This window comes from Chlorocebus sabaeus, chromosome 15, assembly GCF_047675955.1.
Source record: "Chlorocebus sabaeus isolate Y175 chromosome 15, mChlSab1.0.hap1, whole genome shotgun sequence".
In the NCBI taxonomy this organism is placed as follows: Eukaryota; Metazoa; Chordata; class Mammalia; order Primates; family Cercopithecidae; genus Chlorocebus; species Chlorocebus sabaeus.
The window spans coordinates 2973069-2991581 of NC_132918.1; the positions used below are offsets into that span (position 1 = coordinate 2973069).

General features: G+C 38.4%; 1 protein-coding gene across 1 annotated transcript; it reads right to left on the minus strand.

Annotated features, from left to right (window-relative positions):
- Positions 1-1821: 1821 nt before the first annotated feature.
- DNAJB11 (DnaJ heat shock protein family (Hsp40) member B11) lies at positions 1822-18476 on the minus strand. The gene is made up of 10 exons (XM_007971822.3): positions 18142-18476; positions 16860-17016; positions 11685-11782; positions 9825-9957; positions 6108-6250; positions 5538-5620; positions 4840-4897; positions 3636-3747; positions 3020-3179; positions 1822-2272 (listed from the first exon to the last, which is right to left on the minus strand). Exons 1-10 carry the CDS (start codon positions 18207-18209, stop codon positions 2208-2210), a joined length of 1077 nt encoding a protein of 358 aa, XP_007970013.1. The 5' UTR covers positions 18210-18476; the 3' UTR covers positions 1822-2207.
- Positions 18477-18513: the final 37 nt, after the last annotated feature.

Consider the following 18513-nt stretch of genomic DNA (forward strand, 5'->3'; position numbering starts at 1 on the left):
CAAGGAATAGAATAAAATTATCTTTCCATTCCCATTTCTAGTAACACCTGATGGAACTTTTCAGACAGGTTTTAAGTTTCCATATCCTGTTCCCTTTTCAGTGATTTCTGAGCACTAACATCCGTCTAGGATTTGGCAATCCAGCACCTAACCAATAGTGAATGCAGATAAGGGGCAGAAGTATGCGTAAGTGAATACATCTCTGAATAGCCCAAAAAGATGTTTAAGATGCATAAAAGACCAAGCACAAAAATATCACCCTTCATTGTCTCCATTTTGCAGAGAAAACTGAGGTTAACAGGTTTCCTCAGTGTCATAGCGGTTAAGTCTGATTCCAGGCCAAGCATCCTTTCAGTCTCATTATATAGCTCCCTGGAATGGCTTTTTTCCTTGCAGAACTGAAGACACTATTATTTGTTCTTCCACATTAATTACCTAGCATCCTTCCTCTACAGTGTTTATTTTCCCTTCTTAAGAAAATCTATGGAACTTTAATATAAATCTTTCCAAAATACAATGTGCCTCAGATAAAGCACTTCAAGCTACCTGAAGTTGAGTCCAATAATGAAAGAATATTCTTAACTCATTAAATCATGACAATCTAGACAATGGATAAGAAGTGACAAAGCCCCATTAAAATTCTTCTTTGTAGGAAACACATTATCCCTATGGGGTCTTTCTCAACAAGACTAGTAGCTCTAGCTCTTAGTATCATGACTGACCCTTGTGTATATCTTGGAAAAATGGGGATTAGTAAGTGCAAATAATGATCAAGACTTTGCCTGGGCTAAGATATATAAAGGAAATGATGATGACTCCTAAGAAATGCTCAACTAGAGGCAATTCAGTACAGAATGAATCTTACAGGTACAAAAAGTCCACTAAATTTACATATGTATTTATGTGGTTTCACTTGATATTTCTTTGTATTTTTAGGGACAGTCTTGCTCTGTCGCCCAGGCTGGAGTGCAGTGGCACGATCTTGGCTCACTGGAACCTCCACCTCCCAGGTTCAAGCAATTCTCCTGCATCAGCCTCCTGAGTAGCTGGGATTGCAGGCGCCCATCACCACGTCCGGCTAATTTTTGTATTTTTAGTAGAGACAGGGTTTCACCATGTTGGCCAGGCTGATCTCGAACTCCTGATCTTGTGATCCACCCGCCTCAGCCTCCCAAAGTGCTGGGATTATAGGTGTAAGCCACCGCGCCTGGTGATTTCTAAGATATGTATAGCCAAAGGTGGGATGCTGCTGGAACTATGCTGATGTCTAGAAGGCAGCTCTGCACACAATGAATTGAAATACTCACTAGCAGAGACCAAAAGCCCAAAGTACATGAGAAGTAGAGTGTGATGTGACTATACATATGAAAATGAGAGAGATGCAAAAGTCAAATATACTCATCGCATAGCATCTGAATTGGGTGCCATGAGAAGAGCAAACATAATTTGCAACTCTAAATTCCTTTTCTAGAACCAGTGGTAGTCCTTGTTCCTAAACAAACCAAAGGCTTTCTAACCATGAGGTCAACTGAAATCATATACGTGAAAGGTGCTTCCTAAACAGTAAAGTGTCCATATCAGATTATTATTCCCAAATTAAATGAGAGAAAATACACTTCCTCAGGGACAATTAGATCTTTGTGTAACCTTCATTCATGGACCCCAATCAACCAGTTTCTTCCAAGCTCCTTTCTAGCAGATGCCGTGTATGTAATTGGGCATGGGGACTGGATCTATATCACTCTTTTGCATGCTTGTGCATCCATCTTGCTTGATGGGAGGACAACCCAAATAGCTCACAGAAGAAACAGGAGTCATGAAAAAAATAACAACAAAATGTATTTAAAAACAGACTTCTCCAGTTGGCATTTTGAATGAAATTGCTAACAACTCCAACCCTCTATGTTGTGTTTCTTTTGCTCCTGGAGTCCTCTTGCAGCTTTAATTCTTGAAACTTGGGCGGCAGCACCAGACATTAAATCCCCAAAGGGAGAGGTATTAGTAAACCTTTTGCTGGTCATTCTTTTCTGAATGCAAATGGACAAATTCTTAAGCCCTCTTATTCATTTCATGATGATCATTAGACAAAAAAAATTAAGCCAAACTTGCATATTGAAAATAAAAACAAAAACACACACAAAAAAACCCTGTAGATAATAAATATCGCCGATTCACTTATTTTAAACAAAGTCCAATTTTATTCACTGTTAATATCCTTGCAGTCCATTGTATACCTTCTGCACTGACCCTTGTTTCAGTAGCTGTTTGATACCTGAAAAATGAATGAACAAATGACTCCATTAACAAAAAAATGTTACTTTCCTAGTGTTTAAAGAGCATTTTTCAAGAAAAGGCTCATAAAAGGCCTTATGACAAACATGGATGTGAATTAAATAACTACCAATCTCCAACATAATCGCATGTAGGTAATCCCACACATGCACATATGTTTCCAGGATGATCCCTTGTCTCTTTTAGGCCCACATACCACATACATGTCCCACAAAACTCTGCAAAATGAGGAATGAGAAGAGGCAATCAAAAGGGAAAGAAAACTCTTCAGCTAAGTCTCCCATTCCTTCTTCTGTATCCTCTTTTCAGTTTTTACCTCCTTCATTGCTCTCCTTTCTCTTACTATTTAGGACCCCGAGTGGGGCCCTCTTCTCAGCCAGTCATCCTAGACATGCAACCACAAGCTTCTAATCTTTCTATTGTCTACCTCATCTTCCCTTTTACAGAGTGGTCCAGTTCATTTGTTTTAAGGGATTCTGTTTCATTCCCACATACTCTATCACTCCCTAGGTTTCGAAGCACAGCTTACACAGACTTTTGTAACACAAAGATGTAGGATTTTTAACATATCGCCTTTACAAAGTAAGATGAGTTCATTCCTATGTTAGTGTTCTACTAGCATTAATGATTGATGTCTTGATGTCTCATGTCACTGGAGAGTTGTGCTTCTATTGCCACCCTTTTCTCATCACACACACACACACACACACACTCTCATATGCCATACCTTCTCTTGCTTCCTCTGTTAACTGTTCTTTTGGAAAATCCACATCAAAAGTGATTATCAAAGAGCCCTTGATATTATTGTTGTCAAAGTTGGGGAGCCCTTCCCCTTTCTTCCATAGCTTCGCTCCTGGCCTGGTGATCTTATCCCGGGAAATATGTACCTAGGAAACAAAAGGGAATGCACTGCAGCAGGAGCGGTACATCTGAAGTACATCATACAGCTTCTAGTGAGCACTGGTACACAAAGCTAATGTCACAGCTCAGCAAAAAGAAAGAATGAAGGAGCAAAGGAAATATCATTAGGACAATGTCAGTCAAGAACAAAGGATTTTATTAAAGAAGAAAAATCAAACACAAAAACAAGTAAACAAAGAAAGGTTTTCATCAATAGAAACTACAAGGACAAGACTGTCAAAGGCTGTGCAATCCATTCTGAGTAGCTGAAAGGTCTGGCACTGTTATTGCAGGATGCTCAGCAGCAGAGTAAGTACAGACGGAGAATACGACTGAGACAGGAGTTCCCTCTGGTTCTCAATGACTGAAACAGCTGATACATCTCAAAACTACCCACATAAAGGCTTCAAAAGGACGGAGAACAAGTAAATTGGTTTGTTTACCTTGTGACCATCCAAGTGAGTAATATCCATCTCAAAGCCAACCAGCGACTCAACTAATGAGATTGTCACATTTGTGTACAAATCATCTCCTCTCCTTTCAAATATTGGGTGCCTAAAAACAGAATAGGTAAACATCATTAATTTCCACTTTAAGTTCAAAGAGTTGTTAGAAAAATCTTGGAAAAAGGTGAACACCACTCTTTCAAACCATAACCATTTCTTATACATACGTTTGTGTGTAGTATTAATCGAGAACATAAAGTTGTTTAAGTCTTATTAAATGCTACTGTTAAGGAACACACAATCAGCAAAAGCCAGAGTATAAGTAAAACTATAATCATTAGATTATGGAAAAGAGAGAAAGAAAGTTTCTGGGGAGATCATCTTCAGAAATGGGTCTACAGAAGTTTCCTGAGCTGGGCTCACAAGACTAAGTTGGCTGTAGAAATGCAGATAAAATGGGTGGAAGGAAGGGGAAATAGAGTGAGAAGGAATTCTGGCAAAGACAAGGAAGGTGTCAGGTTTATTCAGGAAACAACACACGTTCCAGTTTCTCTAAGAAGTGATGATAAAGACAAGGTAGGCAAAGAAGCTGGGGAAAACAACACTGAGATTAAAGAGTGCAGGAAGGAAAAGTCCCAGACAGTGGGCGGCCATTTCTCCCTATTCTGGTGGGAACTCTGTTTTGATGACTCCTTATAGATGCAGAGATATTACTGGTTTCCAAAGCGGTAACAAGAGAGAAATACTAATCAAGAAAGCCGGAGTCCCAGGCAAAATTGTCTAAGCAGCACTTCATGCTGAAGAGAAGCTCACAAAAGAAAAGCTCTCTCTTCACAGAAGCTGCATATTACGTAGAAAGTTCTTTCTATGGCAAAGTCTCCTATTCTTGCATGGTGCCATAGTTCTTCAGCTAAAATCTCAGCTTTGACTCCCTATCTTGTTTGTTTCTCTTTTATAACTCCTTACTTACCAATTCTTTCCTTTCAACATCTTTTGCATTTGTAAGTCCTAAGTAAATAAATAACTGGGGCTCAATCCTAGGGCCCAACCCCAAGCTTTCAGCCTTGTAGAGGAGTTACAAATCATCGTTTAGGGTAATAAGGGTAAGAAACAGAGAAAAAAGTCTCTAACTGCTCTGGTGGCCACCCACACCTCTATAATCTGACTCATCTGAGAAGACCTCTAAAATTAGATAACTTACTTGACAACTTTGATTCGGAACCGTAAATCTCCAGGCTCCCCATCCACATGAGGCTCACCTAGTCAGAGCAGATTACAGCATATTGTAAATCATACAAGTTGAATACCACACATCTATTTGGCAACTGATAATTCTTTTTAATCCACTACTTTGGGCATTGATCTGTCAAATCTGTGGCGGCCGTGTCTCTGCCTGGTTCTATCAAGTTTCAGATTATTAGAAATCATTACCTTTGCCTCAGATACAGCAGTACATAACTTAACCCATTTCCTAAACCAAGAATGATTCACTGGTCTATTGAACCTAAGTCTCAAAGCTTTTTTTTTTATTTTTAGAGTTTTAAACTTAAGTCTAAAGGTGAGGTCCTGAGAACATCTTATTAATGCCAACTAGAGTTACATATCTTCTTTCATTGCTGAGTTAAAATTCATTAAGGTCTGAACACCCTAAATTTTGAGGAAACTTAGGTTACCTTATAATAACTTTTGGCCGTGACATTCAAAGGATAAACGTAATGCTACTGCTTCAGGTAAACAAAAAGCTTTGTATATCCTAAAATTGGCTGAAGGGCATTGGAAATTATATATGCATTTAATATGTGAACATTAAGATGGAGTAAGGCAGGGATGAGAGGTATTCACAAACAAGCAGAGAGCAGAAAGTTATGACAATAAAACAAACAAATATCAATATTTTACCTTCTCCAATAAAGGGGTACTCCATGCCGTCTCTCACCCCAGGCTCTATTTCTACTTCCAGCGTTCGTTCTTCATTCACTAGTCTGAGGTAAAGACAATGAAAAGAGGAGAAAAATAATGAAAATATAAACAAAACATCAGATATATATATAAAGTTTTATCTATTTTATCAGAGCTTTTTCTTGGAAGACTATAGTGTGCCTCTACTTGACAAAACTATCTGATAAATCTTTTACACCTTCTATATGCTAAAATCCAGGGTGAAGCTACTATACATTATATAAACATATAAGGCTGCTCTAATAGTACAAGAAGGAAGAAAATGAAGCATTAATACTTGTTGAAAATATATCAGAAATAAAGGGCACTGCTTGTTAGTTCAGAAACATAAAAGGAGATATATATAAGAAATACTTCAGAAAAAAATGTACATTTTTTTGCTCTATCCTTTTGCAGAACATGGCAGTGGGGAGGGGACAGAAAAGGATCTAGTATGGACCATTAGCGTTTGACTAGATAAACGAAATTAACAAGTGTTTCTTGGTAGAACAAAGAAGGTGCTTCACTTACTTGACATTAGGGCATTCATCGCAGACCACCTCCTGGGTCATTTGGAAGCGCCCAGGGCCCAGCTGGGTGGTCCGCATCTCTTGCCGGCAATTGCACTTCCGTTTGCCAGGAGCCTGCCTTGCCACAGGTTTGTTTCTAACTACCTAGGAAGTGCATAAACAACATCAGCTTCTCTCTTGTGTAAAATAGGCTTTTGTTTCCTCAACTGATCAAGGCTCTGCACATATGCCTGGACTGAAACTTCCCCTTCTCTGGCAATCTATCCCTCAGAGATCTAAAGTTGACAAAACTCTTTGAAGAGTACAAATCAGGCCCCAAACAGGAATGAAGCAAACACATACTTAAATGACTCAAATTCTAAAGCTGGAGAAGTAGAGACGGGAGTAAGAAAACAAAAGAACCGAAAAATAAAGTGTATGATATCAGCATTTCTAAGCCACAATTAAATGCTACTGAGTTAAAGTAGTTCATGTAATGATTATCTTTTAAGAAATCCAAGCTGTGTAAAGCATAACCCATGAGGAACAATCACCGCCTTCAAAACCTGGTATGTGGCTACCATCCAATCCTCTGATTAACCTATTGAAAATGTCTCCTTATTTCAGGAAACTCAATCTAGGACTATTTCTGGAGCTATCTCCATTCAGATACTTTAACACATAGGAAGAGAAACAATGACCATCTCTTTGTACTTGACTGCAATCAAACATTCTGATCCCTCTAAGAATGTAAAATTGATAAATATGCAGAAATGTATTCCTAGTTTTGCCTGTTTAATTAGTCAAACATCTGATCACAAGGTATGTGCTCATGCAGCAGAATGATGAATGCTTGGAGAAAAATCCCTTAAAGCCTACCAACACACGAAAGGCCCAGGTCAACAGAGTAAATTATAGCAACAATAATAGTAATCAATCAGAGCAAACACTTTATAGCACTTACTATATGCCAAGCAATGTGCCAAACACTTTTACATATTCATTTAATCCTCACAACTGTATGAGATGGGTACTGTTATTATCCCCATTTTACAGATGAGGTAACAGAAGTATAGAAAGGTTAAGTAACATGATCAAGGCCACATGACTAATACACAGCAGAGCCAGGATTCTAAACTAGGCAGTCTAGCTGCAAAGTCCATGCTTCTTAACTATTGTGCTATCCTATTTCTCAAGGTATTTTTTTTTCTTTAAAAAATAATTTATATATAGAAGGAGCAGGATTGAAAAAAAGGAAAAGAATTTAACATGGGGTTATTGAAACAGCAAAGCCACTTACAGCCTCTAGAACAGTTGGATTAAAAAAGAGTTTGTTCAGGAACACACTAACAGCAAAAAGTGATGTCTACTGTGTATTAGTGACACCTGCAGAACAGGCTTGGAAAGGAACATGGGCACTAATTAGGCTCACCTCTTTCCTCCCATCTAAACAATCTCACTGGTTTATGAATATTTTTAATGCCCTTTTCTCCTGCAGCCTGAACAGTATTACAAGTCAGTTGCATCTTCTGTGATTTTCTACGTCTCTTCTTTCAATTATTCAGAGAAGCAGCTACAACTAAGAAGAATACACTTCTTGTCAAAATGGCACATATGCACAGGCTACCGGCTGTCTCCTCCAGTATCCTGGAAAAACTACAAGAAAACATGGATTCCAGGAAACAGTAACTACAACACAGAATATATGAGAAAATCCCACAGATAGAGGGCTGTTTTGAACTGTTTCCCCTGACTGCAGAGAACAAAAAGACTCCAGACAGCAAACAAAACAAAAAACACCCCAAGAAACCAAACAAAACACAGTTAAAACCAGTGGGCCAGGGCTCAGCCCACGATGCTCTACAGGGAAAGGTAGTTGCTGGTACCCATAAGGGAATATCAGCTCAAAGGCCAAGACAGCTAGATACCTGAGAAGGTCAATCATCTGCCCCACGAGAGACAACAAACTGAATAACACATATATTTTAAGCAATTGTACTTTGCTTAAAAAAAGATTAGACAGACCAGGAACTTAAAACAAGCATGATAATACTTAAGGAGGTAAGGCATTAGTAAAATGATATAGAGTAAGAAATAATGCAAGAATCAAGTAGAAATATTATGCATAAAAATATGAGTTGAAATTAAAACACAGCAGATGGGTTGTTACTAGAATGGATATAGCTGAAGACTGAAGTAGTAAGCTACAAAATGAGGTACCTCCCAGAAGGAAGCAGTGAAGGATAAAGAAACATAATTTATTTTTTATATTTAAAAGAAAATTAAGAGCAGACAGAAGTAGAAGTGATAAAAGAACTGCAAAAAACTATGAGACATATTTTCCAGAATTTAAAAAAGATGAATAACCTCATATTAAAAGATCCTAGAGTTTTAGCAGAAAATATAGGTGAACAGCTTTCTTATTTAAAATTTTTTTTTCAGATATAAGTTTCAGTTATGTTGTCCAGGCCAGAGTACAGTGGCTATTCACAGATGCAATCATAGGACATGACAGCCTCAAATTCCTGGCCTCAAGCGATCCTCCCACCTCAGCCTCCTTAGTAGCTGAGATTACAAGTGTGCTCCACTGCACACAGCTGCTTTCTTATTTCAGAACAAAAAAGAATTTCTTTAACAAGACACAAAAACTAACCATTAAAGACTGACAGATTTGATTACATTAAAATTAGTTCTGTTTGCTGAAAATTGAAATAAATCTTAAACATAATGAAAAGACAAGTTACAAACACATAGACTATATTTGCATTACATACAGCCAACAAAGAATTAGCAGCAAGAGTGAAGTACTCTTAGAAATCAGTAAGAAAGAGGCAAAAGAATGAACAGGCATTTCACAAGAGAGGAAACAAATACAGCCAATAAACACAGGAAGAGATGCTGATCCTAATTGGTAACTTAAAAAAATGTAAAACAAGACCATAATGAGATAATATTTTATACCCATTTGATGGGCAAAAATTAAGAAGTCTAATAATTCCAAGTATTAGTGAGGCAGTGAATCTATAGGATCTCATAAATTGCACGTAGAAGCGTCAGGACAATCAATTTCAAAAACAGTACAGTATTAGCTTGTAAAAATGAACATTGGTTCATATTACCCAGCAATTCTACTCTCAAGCATATCCACCTAAGAGATATTCTTGTTTATCTGAACCTGGATATATGGATTAAAAAGTTCACAAAAGTACTGTTTGGAATTAAATAAAACTGGAAGAAACAAAAATGCCTATTAATAAATTATGGTCACAATATAGCAATAAGCAACACGGGTGAATCCTAGTAACATAATAGTGAGTGAAAATAACCAGTCTCAGGAAATAATGAATAAAATACCATTTCTAAAAAATCAAAAACAATATAATAAACAATACATTATTCAGGTATTCATATATACATGATAAAATAAGAATGGCAAAAGAAAAATAAAGACATAATTCAATACAGTAGTTACCTCTGAAGGGAGGCAGGGTAATGGAACAGGGAAGTGGCATGTAGGCAGATTAAGTCATGGTAATGTTTTACTTAGTTCTTAGGCTGGGTGATAAAACAATGACATCAGTGTATCATGAACCAAGGATTATAATTAATTCAATTTTGTGCATTTGATCACTCCCTCTTACCCTCAAAAAGACAGAGAAGGTACATATAAGCCTCTTATTCTTAGTCAAAAGTACAAGTTCTGGGAGTCAATATGAACAGCTATATTGTTTGAACTTACTTCCACAAAATTTCCTGCATATACTTCTTCCAAAGTGACTTCTAGATCTACAATAATATCACTTCCTCTTGGAATATTTCTGTCTTGCTGACGAGGGGTTCCTCCAAACATGAAACCAAAATCCCCAAAGAAGCTAAAGGTAAGTGCAAAATCATCAGGAAAAAAAAATCAAGACTCCATGTTTCACAATTAACTCATTTTCTTTACATTGATAAACTATTGTTTCTACCAATACATTGTGAAAAACTACAAGGTATTTTTTAATACAATGGAGTCATACATCATACATCATTTTAAATTTATATACTATCAACCATATTGTAACTATATGGTCCCTTACTACAAAAAAATTCACTTTTTAATACAATATAGCCCATACATATAGTACAGTACATACACACATAGTATGCCAATGAATTCAATGTTGGACCCAACCAATGAAATAATCTTTCAATATTGGGAAAAATCTGAAGATGGTGGACTTATTGAGAAAGAGTACAGTATACATAAACTTGTGTAATGCTAAACTTAATGGTTAGTTTAAGAAATTTTTATCGGTAATTTTAATATATGTAGTGTTCCCTTTACATGCTTTTTAGAAGTGAACTTGTTGAAAGAAGCTACTGTTCTGCACAAAAATCCTGAGTATGTAATTAAATAAGCTAAAAAAGCACCGGCCTTAGTAAAATCCTAGTGCTTAAGGAGAAGGAAGTTCTAGCCTCTATAAGACCCAAACTAATTTTTGTAAGTCACAAAAGAGTAACTTGAGATCAACAAAGAAGGTGACCTTCAATCCTACAGGTGGTTTAATCTAATGTTAATTTTTGGTGTTAAGAAGCCTCAGATATTAGCACAGCGATGATGATAACTATATAACTCCCTCTCCCACCAACCAACTCAGGTGAATGAATTCCCTGAATCTTAAATAAAGGCAAGGAGAGAGAACAGCATGGGGGCTGGGGAAGCTTTTTCTCTTTCTGGTATCTCCTAGGGATCACTTCAGACAGCCCAATTGATCCTGGGGAGGAAGATGTCCTAATCATGTTACTCACACATCTTTACAGACCCTAAAAATCTACTCCCCCACTCCAGGCCCTCCAGCCAAGCACTAAATGGTGGTAACTACTGTATGCAACAGTGATTCTTACTTCTTTTGGGGAAGGGTTCACAGAACTCTTTGAGAATCTGAAGAAAACAATGAACTCTCCCCATAAAAATGCAGATTCAAACATCTTTTTGTTTATAATTTCAGACCTGAAACCCCAGATTAAGGTCTCTTAGTATATGTAATAATCAGGGAATGTGGAAATTCAAATGCTCAATAAAGAGAGGTTCAAAGAGTGAGGAGGAAAGGTGTTTATTATTCCAACCACCCAGCACTCCCAGAAAGCAAGAGATAAAGGTCCTCTACCATAATTCCTTCCCCTAATGCTGGTTATTATAATCACCCTGACTTGTTGATAGGATGAGAGAGAGAGGCAGTTCTGGGTATGGAAGTAGGAATTTTTCTATCTCTGCTAACAATAATTTTGCTCATTAAGTGGTTTGCAGATTCCAAGATAGCAAGTAGGCGGCAAGGATGAACTGGTTTCCAACACAGGTCCCCACCGCAAATTGTCAGCATTGATTTAACTGATACGGCTGGCTAGATGGAATGTCTTTTCAATGCCATCCATCTTTCCTGAAGCTTTGTGAAAATAGAAGACTATCTTCCCACAGGGAGGACAATAATTGATCTTTGGATCAGCTAACTTGTACTGTTCATCAAAAGCTTCTGAACTAGGGAATGAGAGGAATTCTTTAATCGCTAAGTGACCCTCTCTCAGACACTAACACATTGCAGATGGGTGAATTACTCACTGTGAAAAAATGTCTCCATGGGAGCTCTGATGGCCATCTTTTAATCCTTCTTCACCATAAGTATCGTACTGTTTCCGTTTCTCACTATCTGACAGAACCTGGGGATAAAAACCAGTAGAGAAAAAGATCACAAGCTGGTAATATCCAGTTAAGGCACAGTCATATTTATGTTTGTTTTTACTTTGACAATGGGTCTAAAATTCTAATAGAATGTAGTTTCCATTATGTACTGTATTAAGGCATATTTACAAAGTTATTTTCTCTAAGACTAAATTCTTTGATGCATTGTTCATTCCACATTGCTCAATTCATGTTTTTAAGTTAAAGTTGTCAAAACTCGCCTAGTCACTAAAAAATAATACCTGAGATTAGTAATGCAGCTGTGAAGGTCAGAGTGGTAACAGGAAAGAGGTAAGACGGATTCCTCAGGTTTACTTCCCATGCAGTTTGACTCTGGTGCTTATGCTGTTAACTACTATACTGCCTTCAAAACAACTTGGCCCCACAGGTCTACAACACCCCCTACCCAACACACACACACACACACACACACACACACACACACACACACACACACAGATGCATGTATTAGGAGATTGTCAAGTCAAGGAAATCAAATGACAGGCCCTCCAGAGAGGTCTATACTGATATCTTTTCCTCCTCCTTTTTTCATTTTTTGGTGTATGTAGAAATCCATTTGTGGAAGAATGCTGCCCGCCTTTTATACATATATATGTATAAAATAAGAATAGCAAAAGAACAATAAAGACATAATTCAATACAGTAGTTACCTGTGAAGGGAGGCAGGGTAATGGAACAGGGAAGTGGCATGTAGGCAGATTAAGTCATGGTAATGTTTTACTTAGTTCTTAAGCTGAGTGATAAAACAATGACATCAGTGTATCATGAACCAAGGATTATAATTAATTCAATTTTGTGCATTTGATCACTCCCTCTTACCCTCAAAAAGACAGAGAAGGTACATATAAACCTCTTATTCTTAGTCAAAAGTACAAGTTCTGGGAGTATATGTAGATACGTAGAATGAAGCAAACACATACTTAAATGACTCAAATTCTAAAGCTGGAGAAGTAAAGACGGGAGTAAGAAAACAAGAGAACCGAAAAATAAAGTGTATGATATCAGCATTTCTAAGCCACAATTAAATGCTACTGAGTTAAAGTAGTTCATATAATGATTATCTTTTAAGAAATCCGAGCTGTATAAAGCATAACCCCTGAGGAACAATCACCGCCTTCAAAACCTGGTATGTGGCTACCATCCAATCCCCTGATTAACCTAATGAAAATGTCTCCTTATTTCAGAAAACTTAATCCAGGATTATTTCTGGAGCTATCTGCTCTTAATTTTCTTTTAAATATAAAAAATAAATTATGTTTCCTTATCCTTCACTGCTTCCTTCTGGGAGGTACCTCATTTTGATCTCCTAGCTTACTACTTCAGTCTTCAGCTATATCCATTCTAGTAACAACCCATCTGCTGTGTTTTAATTTCAACTCATATTTTTATGCATAATATTTCTACTTGATTCTTGCATTATTTCTCACTCTATATCATTTTACTAATGCCTTACCTCCTTAAGTATTATCATGCTTGTTTTAAGTTCCTGGTCTGTCTAATCTTTTTTTAAGCAAAGTACAATTGCTTAAAATATATGTGTTATTCAGTTTGTTGTCTCTCGTGGAGCAGATGATTGACCTTCTCAGGTATCTAGCTGTCTTGGCCTTTGAGCTGATACCTTATGGGTACCAGCAACTACCTTTCCCTGTAGAGCATCGTGGGCTGAGCCCTGGCCCACTGGTTTTAACTGTGTTTTGTTTGGTTTCTTGGGGTGTTTTTTGTTTTGTTTGCTGTCTGGAGTCTTTTTGTTCTCTGCAGTCAGGGGAAACAGTTCAAAACAGCCCTCTATCTGTGGGATTTTATATGTATATGTGTATATCTATATACACACACACACACATATACATATGTTTAAGTTTGTAATGTCCTGAGTTTGAAATGCAGAGAAAGTAATAAGTGAAAATACTCTATGAAGGTTATTTAAGGTCAATTTCATTGCTTGAAATAATTCTTGAAGTTTTAAGTTTCAGTGAATTACATACACAATCATGACTATATGCTTCCTCTCTGTATAATATTAAAGAATGTAACAACAAAATAAGCTACCATCCTTTTCAAAATTTGTCTTCAACATGCAAAAATTCTCTTTTATTTAGAGCAATCTGATATATATGCACATATATACTTGTGAAAATTAAATGGCTTTAAAATCTTCCTTTGGTATTTATAAACTCCTACTTAGACAAGAGGCTGAAGGAGAGAGTTATTTCAAAACCATACTCACGGTGGCCCAGAAAAAGAGAGGTTCAAAGTAGATGGGGCTTGTTGACTTAAAAGAAAGGCATATTCACACAGTTTTGGCTTAGGGCCCAAATGAAGTGTTAGGAGTCGTGACAAAAAATGTATTAACATTTAAGATATCCTTGAAAGGATAAATAGAAATTGAATATACAAGAGAGTGAACATTCTTAAAAGCGAAGGCCAATGGGTTATTCCAGAAGTGACCACAGTACTTGATTAAAGCCACTGTGATAGAAAAAGGGAGAGGAAAGAATGTTTTCACAAATATCTTTAGAAAATAGGTATTTTGGGGAAGCAGAAATGGGCACAGCTAACTTAAAAAAAAAAAAAAAACCCTTATTATTATCTGGATCTCCAATATTTTCACTTTTAGTCTCCTTCTCTGATCTGATCTTGGAAAAGAAATGAACCCTGCATTTGAGACTATAAAAGACACCATTTCAAAACCCCCAAAGACTAGTTTTAAGTCAGTTTCTTTTTAGACATCAGAGGCTTCTGTAATAACCCCCTAAAAATTACTCATGAAGTAATTTATTATCATTTACTTCCTTCTCACTTTTCTTCCACCAAGGAATGCAATTTTATTCCATGGTCTTGGAAACTATTTTAAAAGAAAAAAGGTTTTTAGTTGATTGGCCAACCAATACACAGATTCTCAAGTAATTAAAATGCCAGCAGTAATCTTAGCTCTGTAGAGAAAACAAATTTGTATTCACAAAAGATTCCTCCTAACTGTACTCGGATTCTAATTTGTGAACACTAATTTACCTAAGACTAAAGGCAATCAAGCTTGAATGATAAAAAGAAAAAAGAAATTTAAACTAGTGGCTAAAAGGGTTGTTATAGTTAAATAAGCCTTAATTTCATGATTGACCTTTGTATAGTCTGCCTAGGTCATGGATAAAGAACATGAAGACTCTTTAGAGAGCATGGTAAATTCAGCTTCCCTAGAAAATGTTTTTGAGTATTGGGCTCCTAGCAAACAAGGGGAATATTCATGGAAAATACAGTACAAAATATGGAATCCATATTATCAACAAGAAACAAAATATTACATATAATTTAGGACGGGCCATCAGACTTCTGAAGTTTATTCATGTGCCTCAGGTTAAGAATTTCTGTCCCTTGGCCAGACACGGTGGTTCACGCCTAATACCAGCACTCTGGGATGCCGAGGCAGTCGGATCACGAGGTCAAGAGATCGAGACCATCCTGGCTAACACAGTGAAACCCTGTCTCTACTAAAAATACAAAAAATTAGCCGGGTGTGGTGGTGCATGCCTGTAGTCCCAGCTACTCGGGAGGCTGAGGCAGGAGAATGGCGTAAATGCCAGGAGGCGGAGCTTGCAGTGAACGGAGATTGTGCCACTGCAGTCCAGCCTGGCAGACAGAGCGAGACTATGTCTTAAAAAAAAAAAAAAAAAAAAGAGAATTTCTGTCCCATAGAATCCCTGAAGGTACTGAAAGAAAAAGGACCCCAACAGCTCTTGGGTTCACCTGGGTATAACTCACTGTTTCAGTTCCATTGTTTAATCTAAGAGATCTTGGGATTCCTTCCTTTTAAGGTTTATGTCTTCCTAAAATATTTTTCAATTTGTTTTTAGCCTTCTCAATATATAAGAATTTAAACTTAAATTCGGGAGTTTTAGCTCTATGACTTTTAGTTCAACTAATTTTTTTCTGTGTCCATTTAGAAAATGAGAATAAAAATATGCCTAGCTCTAATGTATTTCTTGGTGTCCTAGTGAAGGTTAAATGAGATGATACAAATGGAGAGTGTTTTGGTCCCCAGATTAGAGGTTGGAAAATCAAATTAAAACTGTGCTTTGTTTGATCTACGTAAAAAAGAAATTTAACTGAATTAGTTACCAACATTTTTACAAGCAGAACTTATATAAAAGTCTAGATTTTCAACTTTTCTGGAAAAATTAAATCATCTAGGAACATACTGTTTGCATTAGTATGACAAAAACTGGCTAGGGTTGAGGTAACAGCTGCTCCCTTGAAATGGGGCCAGAAGGCTTCAATTTGTCAAAGTCCTCAACAATCCTTATTGCTTCCCAACATGGAGGCAGAATATCCGCTGTCATGTTTTAATTTATACCTGCCCTGCATGTTATTTGTCTAGTTCATATGAACATGTAGGTTTGCAACTCTCATGAAGGCTTTCTTTTTATTTTTGGCTCTAGCTCCCAAACTGACTGACTGACAGACCAATCAGGTGATCTACTTATTAATCTACCAATCTTTCATTTATTCTTTTGCAGCATTATTCTCCTTATTAAAGTAAATATTAATATCAAAAGGCAGAAAATGGTATCTACTAACATGAATGTAATATCTAGTACAATACAGTATCAAGTACTACTTTTACTTTTATCTACCATCTACTTTTAAATAAAAGTGACCTGGGCTGGGCATGGTAGCTCACTCCTGTAATCCCAACACTTTGGGAGGCCGAGGCGGGCGGGTCACTTGAGGTCAGGAGTTCGAGACCAGCCTGGCCAACATGGTGAAACCCTGTCTCTACTAAAAATACAAAAATTAACCAGGCGTGGTGACATGCACCTGTAATCCCAGCTACTCGGGAGGCTGAGGTGGGAGAAGTGCTTGAACCGGGGAGGCAGAGGTTGCAGTGAGCAGAGATTGCACCACTGCACTCCAGCCTAGGCAATAAAGTGAGACTCAGTCTCTAAATAAATATATGTGAGCTGAAAAGAGTATTTCTCTGTATTGTATATTTTTTCTAGAGCTACAGATTTTATTTGTTCTTTATCACTTTTCCTGACTCACCTCATAAGCAGCACCCAGATCCTGGAATTTCTCCTGGGCTTGTGGATCATCAGGGTTCCGGTCGGGATGAAGCTGCAGGGCTAGTTTCCTATAGGCCTTTTTAATATCCTTTATAGAGGCACTTCGAGGCACCCCCAAGATCTTATAGAAGTCTCGTCTGGGAAGTAGAGGGAGAGAATACTTCATCAGAGTTACATGTTACATTTTTAAAAGTAAAAGATTTATTTTTCCTCTACATTTAGGTTTGTATCTGAGCAAAGAGGTACGAAAATGAACGTTTATGTGACACATATACACACAAAGAATGACTAAAAAGAGAACACCAGAATTTGTAATGAATCTTATATATTGAAGTAATCACAGTAAGAAGCTACATACTTCTTTTTAGATTATTCAAAACATCTGTGGCATCTTCTTTCAGAACCACCTTCAGTCAAGAAAACCACTTCCTTATTTTATGGTCTCATGTTATCTTTAGGCAATAACCATATAATCAAATTAACTCTTCCCCCCTTTCTCTACATTTGCTCCAAATGATTTTGACTTTTCTAAAAGTCAGATAACACTCTCAAGGGATGATTTTCCTTATTTAAAAAGATTATGCCACATAAATGTCCTAACAGTAGCATTGCCAGAATGTTAAAGACGAAGCAACTTAAGATAATAAATAGCTCAAGAAGCTGGGAAGCACAAGGGCTCTCCAAAGGGTCTTCTTGTTCCCCTCCCCATCCAATTTCCTTCAGTCCCAACTCGGCCTGGCATCATCCACCCACTTTAATGTCAGCCCCCCAAAGGCTCTTCGCAGGCTTGGCATAGAGCATCGTCCGCTTCTCCAGCTCAGCGGGGCACAGCAACCCACCTCTTTGATCAAACAAACGTCCATCCCCCCAACCTCAGCCTGGCACTGTCACTACCTTTCCTTACAGTCAGGTATCCCTCTTTCTTCCCCAGCTCTACGTGACAGTGCTTCAGCTCACAACCACCTTCTTTCCCTCATCCCCCAAATGCCGTTGGCAATGCATCCAACTCCCACTCCTCCGGGCAAATCTAGCTCTACCAAAGACCTTCTCTGGACCTAACGCCTTCTCACTGGTGTCACCCACGGTTCGCCTCTCACCCCGCTAGTCTGGCCCATACTACCCCTTGCTCCGCCACCCCGCCAACCCACAGCGATGCCCCTCTCCACTCCCTCAGTCTGGCAATGCCACTTCCCCCACCCCCTCCCACCCCCTAGCAAAGGCTGACCCCCGGGCCCCGCTGTCTGCGAGTGTCTATTCCTCACCCGGCAATCACGGCCCCGATGAGGTACAGTAGCAACAGGCAAAAGGTGCTCAGGTTCTGCGGAGCCATGGTTCCTCTGTCCCGGGTCTTGTCCCACACACTCCTCACAGCCTCCTCCGCCGCCGCGTCGGCTCGCCAGCCCACCCAGCCCTGTGAGGCGCCTCACACCGGGGGGCGGGGGGGTCTCCTCCTTGGTCCGCAGAGACAGCTAGCTAGCCCCCTCCTCTGCCAGTCCACTTCCCGGGAGTCCCAAGTCCCGGTGAGAGAAGACCCCGGTACGCGAGAGCCAATCGTTGCCCGGGACATCACACGCGGCCGGCGCCTGAAAGCCAATCAGCGCAGTACACTTCACCTCCGAGGCGGCACGGGTAGC

Excerpts from the sequence above, each read along its gene's own strand:
- DNAJB11 (XM_007971822.3), bottom strand. The coding sequence starts at position 18,209 with ATGGCTCCGCAGAACCTGAGCACCTTTTGCCTGTTGCTACTGTACCTC. Across the intron at positions 9,958-11,684 it reads CATGGAGACATTTTTTCACA|CTTCTTTGGGGATTTTGGTT; the intron begins GTGAGTAATTCA and ends ACTTACCTTTAG. Across the intron at positions 3,748-4,839 it reads TTCCGAATCAAAGTTGTCAA|GCACCCAATATTTGAAAGGA; the intron begins GTAAGTTATCTA and ends TTCTGTTTTTAG.